The sequence below is a fragment of the Leptonychotes weddellii genome, chromosome 8 (assembly GCF_054177405.1).
Source record: "Leptonychotes weddellii isolate Sample4059 chromosome 8, ASM5417740v2, whole genome shotgun sequence".
Lineage (NCBI taxonomy): Eukaryota > Metazoa > Chordata > Mammalia > Carnivora > Phocidae > Leptonychotes > Leptonychotes weddellii.
Window position 1 is genome coordinate 5,856,130 of NC_138376.1, and position 15,868 is coordinate 5,871,997.

The 15,868-nt window shown below is 38.3% G+C and overlaps 1 protein-coding gene across 4 annotated transcripts in view; it reads right to left on the reverse strand.

The window, feature by feature from the left end:
• The window catches only part of CDKAL1 (CDKAL1 threonylcarbamoyladenosine tRNA methylthiotransferase), a 629,466-nt gene that overhangs the window by 564,663 nt on the left and 48,935 nt on the right, over positions 1-15,868 (reverse strand). The window contains exon 2 of one of the 4 annotated variants that reach the window (XM_081827611.1): positions 3,107-3,287. The exons of the other annotated variants lie outside the window; for them this stretch is intronic. Coding sequence (XP_081683737.1) covers positions 3,107-3,287 — 181 coding nt within the window. The remainder of the gene's footprint in view (positions 1-3,106; positions 3,288-15,868) is intronic. 4 annotated transcript variants of the gene reach the window in all.

Below are 15,868 nucleotides of genomic sequence, written 5' to 3' on the forward strand. Positions count from 1 at the left end.
TTTTTTTTTAAAGATTTTATTTATTTATTTGAGACAGAGAGAATGAGAGAGAGAGAGCACATGAGAGGGGGGAGGGTCAGAGGGAGAAGCAGGCTCCCCGCCGAGCAGGGAGCCCGATGCGGGACTCGATCCAGGGACTCCAGGATCATGACCTGAGCCGAAGGCAGTCGCTTAACCAACTGAGCCACCCAGGCGCCCTACACCATTTTAAAGATGGTTTAAAACCACTACCGAAAGAAATATCACCAACCAATGAGGCAAAGTCTGAAATCCTAAGGACCAAATAACAGCAAAGCTAACTTCAATTCTTCCTAAGAGTTGGCAGACCTTCCTGAATGAACTCTACCACATGAAGGAGTTTACCCCTCTCAGAAGCTAGAGTGTAATCCAATTAGCTAACCTTCTATATTATAATTGAAAAGAAAAAAATTTTTTTAGAAAGAGTTAAAATCCAGTGGTCCCAGGGTGTTAGAGTTGAAAAGGGCTTTGGATTTATTCAAAGGCCTTCCCTTATATGCTGAATGACGTACCATGGGAAGCTGAACGGGATATGGTAATTCAAATCTGTGCTCTCACACTGAGTAGGTATGCATTTTTAGCACATTACTTCACCTCTCTGAGACTTAGCTTTTGCATCCACGAAACAGTATAATAATGCTATCCACCTCACTGATCTCTTTTGAGAATTACATGTAAAGTACACATGCCTCTTATATAGCAAGCCCTCACTGTTACATTAGCTACTATTCTTAACTGACTGTCAGTGGCCTTGGTCTGCAGCAGAACTGTGAAATAAACTTTTGCATTAGGTTTTCCCACCTTCCTTCTCAATCATACCTAACCATCTGGTAACCCAAGTAAAAATTCCTCCTAAGCAATAAACAGGGAAGGGGTGTATAAACATGGAAGGAGGATAGTGCAGAAAAGGTGCTGGGCTGAATAAATAAGATCTGGATTCCAGGCTGCCACTAATTAGTTCTAGAACTTGGCACAAGGGGAAGGTGCCCCATTCTACATGGGCCTCAGTTTTATCAGCTATAAGACATGCTTGAGTTAAATGCTATCAGGTATTTTTGCCTCCATTACAATTCCACAATGCAATGCATGTTAAATTTTGGAGGTCTGCATTATTAGTATGCCAGTACTTGATCCTCCCAGATTTTTGCTCACATCATCATCTTCCTCATCCCCATCTACTACCAGCTCACTAACAGAGAAATAGCTGAGGGCACTGATCTCTTATTCTCTGAGGACAAATTTAAATCAACTCTGTTTATTTTTTTTTTCCTTCCTTCATTCAGCTCAAAACTTTTAATCACGACTTACTCTTCTCCCTCCAAAACGATCTTTTGTTAAAACGCAGTAAAAACTTACTATCCTCAAACGTTAATTTACCTAAAAGAAAAAATAAGCATCATTATGATCTTTATTATGGACTTCCAAGTGGTGCTACCCCAAGTGACCAATGACACTGGGTTAATCTACATTAACTCAAAATTAAACAAGTTGCCACCACCTGCATTTAATTACGTGCTTCTGCTCTTTCTCAGAGGTACCGAGACTTTTAGAATATACAAAGCATTTATCAGTAACACTGACTTTCTCAGTAATCCGACCAAAGTGTGGGCCACAGGGAGAACAATGCAGAAAGAAAACTGAAAATTTAGCAGTGCCATCCAAGGGAAATTGCCAGTTCCCTCAGGGGATCTGGGATCAATGGAACTAAGGACATGGCTGTTTATCTTGCAGCACACCAAAGAACCTGGGAAAGAAAAAATATGCCACACAGAGGAATACCTTACTTTATATAACATGCATCCTAATCTAATATTGTACGTAAAGTGGATTTTACAAATCTAATACTTTAAACACACCAAGAGTGCTTGCTAGCCAGACATAATTTATAAGTACTGTTTAATATATATACTCGCCATCCAGGTTTTGTACATCATGAGATATGCTCAAGGCAACCAAAACTTTATAAATAAAATCAAACATCTTGAGTATTATTTAATTATCATCTTATTAAAATCTTATTTTAAAAGGCATAGACTACTCCTCTGATAAAAGAAGAAAAGTTTTAATAGAAACTGTATTATTTAAGGACTGGTTTGTTCAGCCACCACCCTGAACGTGGTATCATCCTGAGGTCCTAACAAAGAATAATGACTTCAGTGAAACTTAGAATCAAACTGTTCACATACAGAGGCCTGGTCAATGGCCCAACACCCTTACCAATATATTGACAGGAGGTTTAACCACAGATGGAGAAAGTTAAAATGAGAGGTGTGATTTCCTCTGCTTTTGCAAATCTGAGGCAATCAATGTCCTAAGAAATAATCAGCCTTTGTCAATAGCCAGGAACTTCGTCTGAAAAGGAGAGCTGTACCCGTGCTGCTCCCAGTAAACCATTACACATGCATACCCACACAGTATTTAATAAAAAGAATCACCTTCCCCAAACAACAAATTTAAAAAAAAAAAAAAGACCAAATAATTGGGAAGTGACCAGTTAAGGCCAGAAAAGAAAGCCTGCAATAGAGCAAGAACCAAGAGAAAAGGGATAAAATTACTGTAATTTTTTTCAAAATCATCAAACAAATCACAAGGCACAAGGCCTACCAAGAATGAGATTCACTTAGAGAGATTTTGATACAGCACAGCTGCTAGGATTTGAAATATGCTATCCACCATTTCCAGTATGAAAAGGCAAACTGTCAGACATGTTTCTGACATTCTGACATGATACCACAGTTAATTTCTAGAAAAGATTATCAGTATACCAAATGCGCTTAGATTAATTTCTCACCGTGACAGTGAGACTTGGGCTTACTACATAAAGGAGTTAACGTTTGCTCACCATACCTTAAGCTATCAAGACCAATTTTATGCAAATTTTCATCAACTGGAAATGGAGTTAGATTAATAATCATAGGTGTCGGTTCAATATGCAAATTAGATTTAAATACCTAAAACAGAGTTATCCTGAGAACGTCGCCTGTCACAGAACCTTTGTATTTGGTACACACTATAATCTTTCATATCCACATTTGAACTCTTAACAATATACAAAGCTAAATGAGCCAAGTCATTATGCAAATTTTACCAAAAACTCCTCTGAGAAACACAAATAAAAAATACAGGTGGTAATATTTGTATAAAGCACCCAGTGTTTGCATGAGTGAGTAAGTTTGCATAGGATGGGTCAAACAGAAACAATTCCAGAAAGGGTAGGTCTTCTCCAGGAACTTTCTCTTCTGAAGATGAAGCAAACATGTACACTCAACCTGAAATAACAGGGAAAGGGAGGGATACACGTAACTCAATGAAAGGATTTCCAAGTACAAAAATACTGTGACTTTGTTCTTTCCAAGTACTTATCTAACAGCTAACATTTACTATCTATTACCTTATCATCTCTGGACTTCACTTTTTAAAACGTAATAAAGGAAAAATAAAAAAATAAAATGTAATAAAGGAGAGAAAATAAAGATATATGGTTGTATTTGCTTGCATTTTTATAAACTCTATGGAATGATACACAAGAAACTAATAAATGTTTTTACTTGGAAAGCATAGAAGAACTGAGAAATTAAAGGTACTCAGAAACAAAACTTCTGCCTACAAATCTTTTTACATTCTAGGTACTTTAAACCATGTGAAAATATAACCCATTCTAAAGATCAAATTAATAAAAATGTAAATAAAATAATGTGAAAATAAACCACAATACCAGAAAATACTTTTTTACTTAACTGCAGAAGCTAAAGATGGAATTTTAACATTCCAACAGGCTGCAATTAAATTGAGACAGACTAAAAAGCATTAAGTATATTTTATAATTATAGTTTTATAATAATAAAAATACTCACTAAGTTCTTTTGTTATATACAAACCCCGAGAGTATCAAAGTAGAAATGCCAATGTTTAAGTATATGAAAAATAAACGTCCCCTTTTCATCTTCCTGAGGCTAAAATCGTATAGCATGTAGTAAATCTATGTTAATTACCTTTATCCTCAGTGCTAAAAACTAATTAATTATTAAGAGTTGATAAAATTAGCTATTTGAAATGTTTAATGTGACTCTAGTTCCGTATGTATATTGTAATGAACACAACAGACATTTCTCAGTAGGCTGTCATTTATGCATTTAAAACATGCGTCTGTGCTCATGACAGGAGGTCACGTCATTAATGACTTGCTTTAGTAGGATGTGTCAGACATGTAGCACATGCCATACTCAATGTAGAAGTTCAAATGTATTCTCTCTTCAAAAATGGCTCTAACCTATTTTTCTGTCATCACTATACAGTCTTCAAAATCAATATTAGGCTCAGTAAGCTGAGGTTTCAGTTTAGAAACAATTTTGCCTTTTGGGGCAAAGAAAATCAGTATGTGACATTAGCAAAAGCAAATTTATTACAAAACTAGCCCCCAGCACAGCCAATGCTCTTGGTAACTCGACCCATTGCAGATATTAGAGTTTAAGGAAATGCAACTTCATCTTTCCAACGATGCCTTTCGGAAGCTCTTTGAATCCATTAATGCCTGCAGAGCACCCTGTGGCCCCCAGGCCATCAGTCTAAAACGAAAGGCCTGCAGTTCCTAACGCAGGCACTGCCCTGTCTGCACCATGACTCCAGCTACCATAACAACCTCAAAACAGGTATTAATGCACAGAGAGAAGGGAATAACAGATAGGAGGTAAAGGAGGAAGAAAATGTTGGCTCAGCACGCAACATCCTTTCTTGACACTCAGTAGTGGGACCCTAATGATCCCCACCATGTCTCTCTCAGCCTGCAATTAAGAGACATCTGTTTCCATCATGTCTAAAGCCCTAGATACGGTTAAATACTACAACGTTAGATGAAGGAAAAAGGAAAACGGGTATCAGGCAGGGTTTTCAAGAGGAAACAATACAAAAACTACCACTAGGATCAGTAAAGTTACAGCACCCCACCTATTCTAACCGATAGCAGGCCATTTACATACCCTATCTGTAATTCTCATGATGACTTTATTAGGTACCACATTACACAGTCGTCATCATGAAGATGGAAAATCAGACTTCAAGTCAGGTAAGCTGGAAGAGTCACTCAACTATGAAAATGACAAAGCAAGCGTTCAAACACAGACCTGTCTGTTGATACTAACAAAACAACATCAATCCAATAGCAGTAGCAGCTGCCTACTACTATTATACTGAGTTTCTTCTCAGTACAATGCTAAGTATCTTGAATATTTTCATTTAAATTCATTTCTTAATCATAACATCCGTATAAAACAGGTACTTTTTTCCTACTTTACAGATGAGAAAACTAGGTACAGGAGGGTAAACAATGCCCTCAAGGTCACAGAGCAAGTAATGAAATGGCTCTTGCACATAACACAGCCTGGCCCCATCACACACTCTCTTACCTGCTTCCCTGTACACCTCGCCAATGCTTCAAATAAAGCAATACAATTCTACAGTCAATGAATAACTCTGTAAAACCTGAAAACATAAATTTGGACTTTATTCTTAATATTCCATTGAAATGAAAGAAAAACTACCTGAAATAATAATTAAAAAGTGTTTTTCATGGTATATTCTTCTTCTGAAATTCAATCCCACTGATGTCAATGAGGACGACCCGCTTTCCTAAAGAACTGAAAGGCAAGTAATGAATTATTTTCTAATCAAACAAGAAGTATTACAGGATCCTAGAACGTTCCATGAGAATACTCCCCAAAGGAAACTTGAGAAACAATAATTATTAATTACAGAATTAAAGAAACAAAAACTCTACTTACAAAGTTAGGCCTTTCAATTTCATCGGCTTTCAGTAAGAGTTTCGATTACATCTAAAGTCAAACAGGAGGCAATCTGAAACTCTTTCTCTTCAGAGTGAGTGTGTGAGTGTATGCGTGTGTATGATATTAAGTATAAAGGAGAAAACAGCAGAGCCATCACTGAAGTAAAAGCCCAGCATAAATATGCAAGAGACTGTGACATGTGTACCTTACTGGCGCTAACGCTATCGAGCCTGAACATTCGTAGTATGTGAATCTCCTAACCAAAGGTGAAGCGAATTTCTTAACGTAGCAGAATAGGTATTTGGGGAGACAAAAAGACCACCAATAATTTCACACAGGACAACCTGAACAAAAAAAGAAGATACCTTCTTTTTGTAGTGATATTTTTCATATTATCACCTGAACTAAGCCTTTGATTCATGTAAAGCCACAAAAGTCCAAAATTACAAGATTTCAAATTTTTCATTTCAAAACTTAAGTACATAATCCTTTAAAACAAAAATAGATAGTAGCTAAACTATACTCAAGACATCTTGATTAATTTAAGCTTCCTAGTCTACTCAAAGAAAATAACAGGTCATGCTTAGGACTATTATATCCACAAGCAGCAGCAGTAAAATGTAAAATAGATGAAAATATTTTAAAAGGAGAGCTCCTTCCATCCCCAACAACAATCTTGGTAGAAAAGCAGAGCCTGAAAACAATAAACCAAACTCAAAGTATAATTTTACTAATTTTGCCTCTGAACTTTTGAATGACTGCCAAAAAGACCTAAACAAAAAGGGAAAAAAAATTTAATAAAAAAAAAAGCCCACCTCTGAGCCACTGAAAGCAGAAGCGCTAGAGGGAAAAACTGAAGTAGAAAGAAAACTTCAAAGAGATTCTGTAATCGAAGATGCCTTATTCTTGACTGCCTCATCTCAGAGATTAAAGAAGATTTTTAAAGCTGTTCCATGGACATAGAGATCAAACATTTATAAATGTTTATAATTTTACAAGTCCCAAATTCAAAGGTGGGCTCAAAGAAATAAGAGTAACACGGGCAGCTAAGAGAAAAGATGAATTTTCTTGGATGAGGGAGGGATGTAGAAGGTGGCTTTGAAGAATATACTCTGTGGGTTGTAGAAAAGAAGGAGTATTTTTGAAAATCTCATTCATCACCCACAGCACATGATGATGAACAACAACATGTAATGAAAAGGGAACTAAGACTCAGTGTCAAATCTGTTTCTACTGGATTTTAACAGCATTAAACCCATCAGGTATTCACCCAGTATCTATTCTGTAGCAGTCCAAAATTATCATGTAATCCTAGTTGGTGCTTCTCTTTCAAAATGAAAATCTCAACAATTCAGATTTGTAATTTTTGAAAGTTTAAGGACAATTAATGAATTTTATTGTCTCAGCTTTCTGAAGAACTCCCATCCCATAATGAGAAAAAGAGGAGGGAGAGGTGGAAAAGAAAATTTGATCCGTATCAATAAAAACCTGGTGCTGATGGAAACAGACATTTCTACTGATACATTTTCTACACATCAATCTCTTCATTATTAAATAATTAAACATACCTTTTAAAATGCTAGAAGAAATAAAGCTGTACTTGAGCCTTTTACCACTTTCCTCTAGTCGCAATCAGCGGACACTACTGTATTATCATATATGGTACCCAGAGTTCCCTGAAGGAAGTGAGGGCATCTCCTTCATTGTTTTCTTTGCATTGCCAGTGGCCAGCGTAGGACCCACCACACAACAGAACTCATATACCAGATATCACCATCATTTAAAACAAGGTAAAACTAAAAATAAAGTAAATCACATAATATTAATCTACTAAAATTAGACACATTTCTATTGCTTGTTGAAGGCCTAATTCCAACTTCATTGCCTCCATGAAGTCTTCCCAAGTCCTGAGGCTGAAGGCATTACAAATTCCTCTGTAACTATAAGAAGCCTACATCCATACACCAACAAAAGTGCATCACCTTGACTCTAATTACTATTCATTAACTAAATATTGACCGAGTGCCTACTACAGGCTGGCAACTGTTCTCGGCTCCAGGGGCTACAAGAGTATCACCACATGAGGCCCCTCCTCTCCTGGAGCTCACATTCTAGTGGAGAAGAAACCGATCATAAACAATAAATACATTGGATGGCGATCAGTACTCAAAGGAAATACAGAAGGTTGGAGACAGAAAGTGAGGGAAGGTGCTATTTTATATAGGGTGCTCAGGGAAGAACTCTCTGACAAGGTAACATCTGAGCACAGACCTGAAATGAGGGAACACACAAGTGGATACCTTGGAGGAAGAACATTCCAGGCATAGGAAGAGGATGTATGAGCACAAGATTGGGTACATTCAAAGAACAGCAAGAAAATTAGGGTAACGATGCTGGCAGGAGATGAAGTCAGAGAAGCAAGAGGGGTTCCATTTCTCTTAACACCTCTCACATCACAATAAACACTTTGGCTTTCATGCACGCAGCTATTTATATTTAAACTAATTAAAATTAAATAAAATGTAAAATTCAGTCGCCCCCTTGCACTAACTGGATTTTAAGTGCTTAACAGCCACATGGGGCCATAGCTACCATAATAGTACAAAACAGAACATTTCCATCACTGCAGAAAATTCTATTAGATAGCACTGGGAAATTTGAGCCGAAGAGTGAAATAATCTGGCTTAGGTATTCAAAGAATCTGACCGCTATGTAGAAAACAGATTGGTGGGGGGGGGAAGAGAAAGATAAATTAGGCAACTATTATAATCTAGGCAAGATGATGCTGACTTAGACCAAGGTGGTAGCCTAAATGCTGGTGATAAAAATGACAGGACTCTGGATATGTCTTAAAGATGGAGCCAGCCGGATTTGCTGATTCAATGTGGGACACAAAAACAAGAGTAGTTATCCTTGATTCCAAAATTTTTGCCCCAAGCAACTCACAGGACACAGATTCCTTCTACTGAGATAGGAAGACTACAGAGGAGCAGATCTGTGGGGGAGATTAGGACTTTTAGACATGTTAAATAGACACGCCTATTAAAGATTCAAATTCAGATGATACATAGGCAGAGAATCCAGGGTTCAAAGGAGAGATCTGATTTGGAAATATCTATTTGGGTAGTGTCTGCATACAGAGAGTACTTCAAAGGTATGGAGCTCCATAAAATTCCAACTTAGTATAGGTGGAGAAATAAAATGAAGAAGTACCCTGGGGGCTCTAACATTTAGATATCATAATAATGAGCAGGAACCAGCAAGGATGATTGAAGGAACAGCCAGTGAAATGAGAAAAGAAATAATAACCAAGAGGAACTGTGTCCAGAAAGCCCAGTAAAGGTATTTCAGGACGGAAAGAGTAATCAGCTATGTCAAATGCTTACAGATGAAGACTCTAAGACACGGACTCAGAAGCGACAGCTGTACTTGGCCATACAGAGGTCACTGGTGAACCTGGCAAGAGCAATTTTAGTAAAGGTACCTGACTGGAGTAAATTGGAGACAGAAGGGGAAGCAGCAGGTATAAACAACCGTTTACAAGGAGTTCTGCTACAAAAAGGAAAAAAGAAATGTAAAAGTTGGAGAGGACTATGGTGTCAAAGGAGGAAATTATTTAAGACTGGATATGTCACAGCATGTTTGATGATAGGAAAGAGGGAAAACAATCCAACAGAGAAAGGAACCAACTTGCAGGAACAATGTCCTGGAGCAGGGAGAGGGGATGAGTGCACAAGGCGGACAGAGCTTGTCTCGGGAGCATGGACCATTCATCAAGTGCAGTGGATGGACCACAAAGTGGTTCCTGAAGCAAATTCATGTGGGCAGGGAGATTGGTATTGGGAATGTATGGGTATTCTCTTCTAATGGCTGTGTGCTTCAGTGGACTGACAGCTTTTCAGAAGAACGGGCTGTGTTTTGGTCATCTCTGTATCTCTAGCACTAGCAAGCTGGCACACATTAAATTATTCAAGAGCTCCACTGAACAAATACATTCTCAGAACCACCTAACTATCCAGGCACCTCAGCTTAAGCCTCGACATGTGCAGGACTTACTCGTCAGTTCTGTGCTGTAGATGCTCAACATTTCACAGAAGAAAAGGCATCACAGCTCTCACCAACCACGGCCCCACCCATCCCCCCATCCCCTGCTGCTCTCGGATGGGGTGGGAAGGATGTGTCCATTTCCAGCCTACATGTGCAAAAAATGCTTCCTGCCCATTGGATTAAAGTCCCCAAATGGCAATTATCCACTTTGGTTTTGACTGACCCCCTCAGACACCAGTCTGTTTACTCAGAACAGACCAACTGGTCCTACTCTTTCTTGGAATATAATTGAGTTCCTTTTCCTTTAAGTATACTATAGAGTACTTTCTCCACTGTGATCAAACCCGACTCCTGTGTGGTATTTCCCCCCTAGCCTCCCAGACTTACAGATACTACAGACCCCTATTTACAAAAGCCTTTACAAATTGTAAGGATTTTTAAAATAAGAATGAGATTAGAACTAAATATACAAAATGTAATTCAATTTCCTGAGCCCCTTTCTAAGAGTAAGGATACTGAAAACAAATCAAATGTGAAATATGAGTACTAACATTTAAAAAAAAAAAAACATAAACCAGCAGAACGCTGCCAACATCACTGATACTCATTAAAGGGGCAAAGTCATATCCTCTAATCCGGAATACATCTGGGCTGTTTCCTATACTTACTCTCCTAGCTTAAAGTAGTATTTTTAATAAAATACATTTAGGCTTATTAAATCTGTAAAATTTGACAAAGATAAAACAAAAATATCCTTATTCTCTCAAAAATTTTGTGAGTAGCTAAAATTGTTCAAAAGAACCATTCTCTGAAATAAGCATGCTGGAAACTAATGGGGAGGAGAGCTTTTTCTAACAAAAGTGTCTGATTAGATAAGATAATGCAATACATCTATTATATCTATTGTAACAATACCATTCACACCACTATAGCTAAGACTCTTAGCATTTCCATTATAAAAACCTGTTTTTCAACTCTGCCACCTGCCAGCCATTAAAAAAAAAAAAAAGAAAAAAATTGCTCTCCCACAGCATTCAAGTGTTGATCCTGGAAACATTTCTACCACCACTCCTACTAAATGTTTTTGTTCTTTAGATTATCATGCAAATATTTTTAAGAGTGTATTTTATCTTTCCACATTACACAGGTCTGATATCAAATATTAAAGTTTAATCTGCAAGCAAGAATCACTGAAACATTCATTCCAGAAATATATCAGTCTGTACTGGAGGTCAATTTGGTAGACTCTACGCCATCAGAACATCAGTCTCACACCCTGAATAAGTTACAGATATTTATGATTCTGAAGACATCAACAGTGATAAATACTCTTCATCTGACTAAAGGGGGAAAAATCTAACAAGATAACACGAAACAGAGAAATGTGAAAATGAAAGAACAGGTGAAAAGAGTTAAGTTCAGGGCAAGAAAAAGCAGTATGCAATGGTGACAGTGTACCAAGGGGAAAACGGGCTAAAGTATCACCTATCTATTCTCCCCGAGACGTGTTAGCTAGCTACTGGACAAATGCTCAGAGGTAAGGCACAGTTTATTTTTCCTCCAAAAATTACCCCTCAGAAAAGATGGAACTGCTTTATATTTGTAATAAAATCCATGCAGAGGTCTGTCTTATTACCAGGAGCTCTTTCTTACTGTCTCCATTCTCTTACTTGAGCAACAGACCATCACTTGGAGAAGACATTACCCGGAGCAACAGGATCTCTGGAAGCCTAGAGAAGCCACCCGAATCAGTGAAAACAGCTGCACTGAGATTTAATCCTGATTTACCTCCTCGGGGTATAACCTCACCCTGGCAAGTATCGGATTTCACTGTAACAAGTCTTTCGAAGATTAATTTTTTAAAAGCATTATAATAAATGGTCACACTGTAGAGATCAACATATAGGCTTCCACAGGAGGAAAGACAAAACCAACTGTTCTTTAATTATAAGAACAGGCGCCTGGGAGAAATTTCTAGAGACCACATCATAGATAGATTCTAAATACGTTGAATTCCAAACAAGTCAAATGGAAATCAAGTCTAGAAAACAGAGTCAGACTAGTCAAAAAGTGATTCCAGAGAGGAAAAGCCGGAAAAGTAACAACTTTAAAATTATTCCATAAAATGGAATTTTAACTATGCGTATATAACTTAACTAAATGTGAGGATATCTGACAATTTCATTTGACAATTTCATCTTCATTCCTAAAGTTTATATATTCCAGTTAATCCAAACAGTTCATTTAATCTTCTCATTGGGAGAATACAGCATCATCTTATATTGGGATCATCCATGTTTTGCCACCTGCAATAATTGAAAAAATAAAAACAAAGACCAAATCTTTTCATTTTTAAATGTATTTCTTTCAGCCCATAGCACTGAATCTCAGATATGTTGAATAGTTAAGAAACATGTTAATATTTACTTCACATACATGAAGAAAATACTTCCTCTCCAAAAAGTAATTATGAATTGCTGTGTTTATTTTTGAAAATATACTTGATCTGTATATCTGTACGCACATGGTTTTAAAGGAGGGGTGGAGGTGGGGACTGGACTTTTCAAACCTAGGGTCTGCAAGACAGCTCTGCTGGATTTTTCCAAAAGGATTTAGTATTCATTTTTGAAAACCATGCTTAATCCTTAGCATGAAGTTAATATATGTAAGCATGCAGAATAATGCCTAGCACACAGTAAAAGTTAAGTACATTTCAGATATTACCATGAATTGCTAAGCCAAAAACTAGGGTGTTAAGGTTGTAACGTTATTTACTGACTTGTACTTTATTGCAAAAAGCAAAACCTGCAATTTCACAATATTTATTATAAATCAGAGATATGTAAAATACCAAATCTGGAGATCATACTATAATGATTACCACAGGCACTTTGTATTGGTGTAAATCTCCCACTGCTCAATTCTGAAGGCTGCTGAAGCATCCATCATTAATGACTCTGTCACACTACCTGGATCTCTTTAATATCGACATTTCATGAGGAACAACATTAAAAAAATAAAGATTAATGAAAGTTGTGATAAATTAAGAATTTCATATAGTATATAAATTTTTTTTAAATACTTGCCTAACCTCTAATAATAGGAATTATATTTGGTTTGCCCAAAACATTAGCTTAACATCTTGAAGAGACTTAAAAGGATGAATGCTTTATAAGAATGAGGAACAGAACTTCATCTGTGTCCCCCAGAGCATCAAACTCAGTATCTTCTACATGGTTAAGTATACACTCAACAGGCCCTATAAAAATGGCTCCTTCTGAAATTCAAAGAATTATAAGGCTTCTTACGAAATAACATACAGACAGCATATCTTATGAATTAGTATATGGGAAAAACACTCCTTTACCAGAGAACTATGTATTTAAAACAACCTTCACCAACGAAAGGATATATGGCACCTTTCCTAAAATATAAATATGTGATAACCCATTTTTTCAAATTACAGTAAAGCACAGTAAAATGGAAGTCTGACTTAAAAAATAAGGGTGAATGATAATAACCCCATTCGAGGTTTTTTTGGTTTTTGGTTTTTTTCCACAACATCCACTGTCCCAAGTTCGTGGGGAGCAAAGAGACATAATGCATGACCTAGGCTCCCGCAGCTGAGCTACAAAAACACCTCGGGGGGCGCCTGGGTGGCTCAGTTGGTTAAGCAACTGCCTTCAGCTCAGGTCATGATCCTGGAGTCCCAGGATCGAGTCCCGCATCAGGCTCCCTGCTCAGCAGGCAGTCTGCTTCTCCCTCTGATCCTCCTCCCTCTCATGCTCTCTATCTCTCATTCTTTCTATCTCAAATAAATAAATAAAATCTTTAAAAAAAAAAAAAAAACCACCTCGGATTCTCCTAGAAATTTTAATAATGTATTTTAAGATGAAAAAAGTAAAAGGAAGAAAAAGTGTCAGTGAAACCAACCTAACCATGAGTTGAGGAGAGAGACACAGGGGCGACTGCACAGCAATAAAGGAAAGAATACCGCCCAGAATGTTTAACCCACAGCTAAGATAGGTGACCACCATTAATAGCCTATGTTAGAGCCTGGAGAGGGGAGTCAATAATATAAAGGAACTTCATCTTTAAAGACCAAACAGAGGTAAACAGTAACCCCTCCATAAAGGACAAGAGAGCAAAGTAACACCGAAGGTCAAGCCCAGGGAAGAAACCCCACAGGACTGCATGGACCAGCAGTGGCAACAACAGTGCCCCCTTGGACATAGTAATGGATGCATTCGGACACCTTCCCAAATTCACAACTATCAGAAAGTAAAACAGACATGTGGGAACCTCTGCTAGGTTCATTCATGAACTAAATGACTAGAATTTATACTCCAGCATCCTGATGGCTTATTTTTACATACATTATTTTTATTAATTCTCATAACCCCACAGTTATATGAAACTGATACTCTCATGACAAACTACTAAATGTCACGGACTTTCTAGGTGCTCAAAAATAACTGAAACCCCAAATACTAAATTCACAAATATCAAGGACCTAGTGCATGTGTGTCTAATCTTTCTGAGTACAAGGACCCCTCGTGGTGGTATCACTTTCAACTGCCAATGACTAAGACAACACACAGTACATTCCTTGCAATAAATCTGGTGAGTCTCCCACCCGCAGGATCTACAGACAACTCACTGAGAAGCATCGATCCACTACACAAACAGGCTTGAATAAGCACAATGTTGGTTGCATGATTAGTTTTGTTGAGGCTTAAAGCACTCACTGTATTACTGCACAGATTCCAAATGTAAATAGTTCCGTCCTAAATATCCTCCCCAGCAACAAAAAAAAAAAAAAGGAACTATGCAATGTCAAGACCTACTTCATGAATCATACAAGTCATAAAAGTAAGCTGCAGTCATTACACCTGTTTGGATATCGTCAGTCCCTACTAGCCCTGCCAATACTCACCCAGCATCATCACCAGGATCAAGAAAAATGAGAAATGTGGTTAGGTACGGGGGATGTGGCGCACAGGGCCGTGGGGAAGGCTCTGAAACCAGACTGCCCCGCTCTTGCTACCTGTGCGACTTTGGTCCAGTCCTATAATCTCTGAGCACCTCATGACCTCATGCGCAAAACAGAGATTCAAAAGAAAGAATCCGTGCCTTGCAGAATGATGAGAATTAACAGATGTGAAGCAGTTAGGAGGGTGTCTGGCACACAGTAGGCATTACAGAAGCGCAAGCAAAACAAACCAACACATAAAAATTCAAAGCTGGACCGACAGAATTCTGAACACAAGCAAGGGCATCGCATTGTTAGAAGCATCTCTGAGAAAGTTAACGTAACTCCTCCTACACAGAAAGACGACGATTTCTTTGCAGCCAGCGTGAGGGGAACCTGAGCTCAACTCCTGCACGGCTCTTCCTATGCCGGGCATCCTTTCCCCGGCCGTTCCACGCTTAGTTCCTCATTACCTGCCATACACAGTGCTCAGGCCTGAGGAAAACAGTCGGAATTCCACAACACAAGACAGTTTCTTTGGGCAAACACCAAGTCCTTCATCAGATGTCAAGACTTTCACTAGGTATGTCTGCCACAGAGAACAAGTAAACAGATAATCGCAGCAGGAACCGAAGATGATGCAGGCCGAGCCCCTGGCATAGGGGCTGCCGCTCCATAAATACGAGTTCTCGTCATTAACTCCATTAACATTAGCATTAGCATTGCATAGCATTAACAAAACTCCTGAGAAAGCATTCCTCAGTTTCTCAGCTTCAAGGTAAAAATAAACTTGTATTTGGCTGCTAATGTGTACATCTTTATTGTTAGAAGCAAATAAAACTTGCACATGCAACAACACGGATGAATCTCAAAAACACTGTGAGGGAAAGCAGCCGAAGGGGAAAGTGCGCGCACCGTGTGAGGCTGTTCACGTGGCGTCCACAGGTAAGACGGGGCAGGATCAGACAGGGGCCGCTGGCAGAGGGGAAAGGGAAGAGAGGACTGGCAGGAAGCATCTCCATCTTCTCGGCGGGGGGGGGGGGGGGGGGGG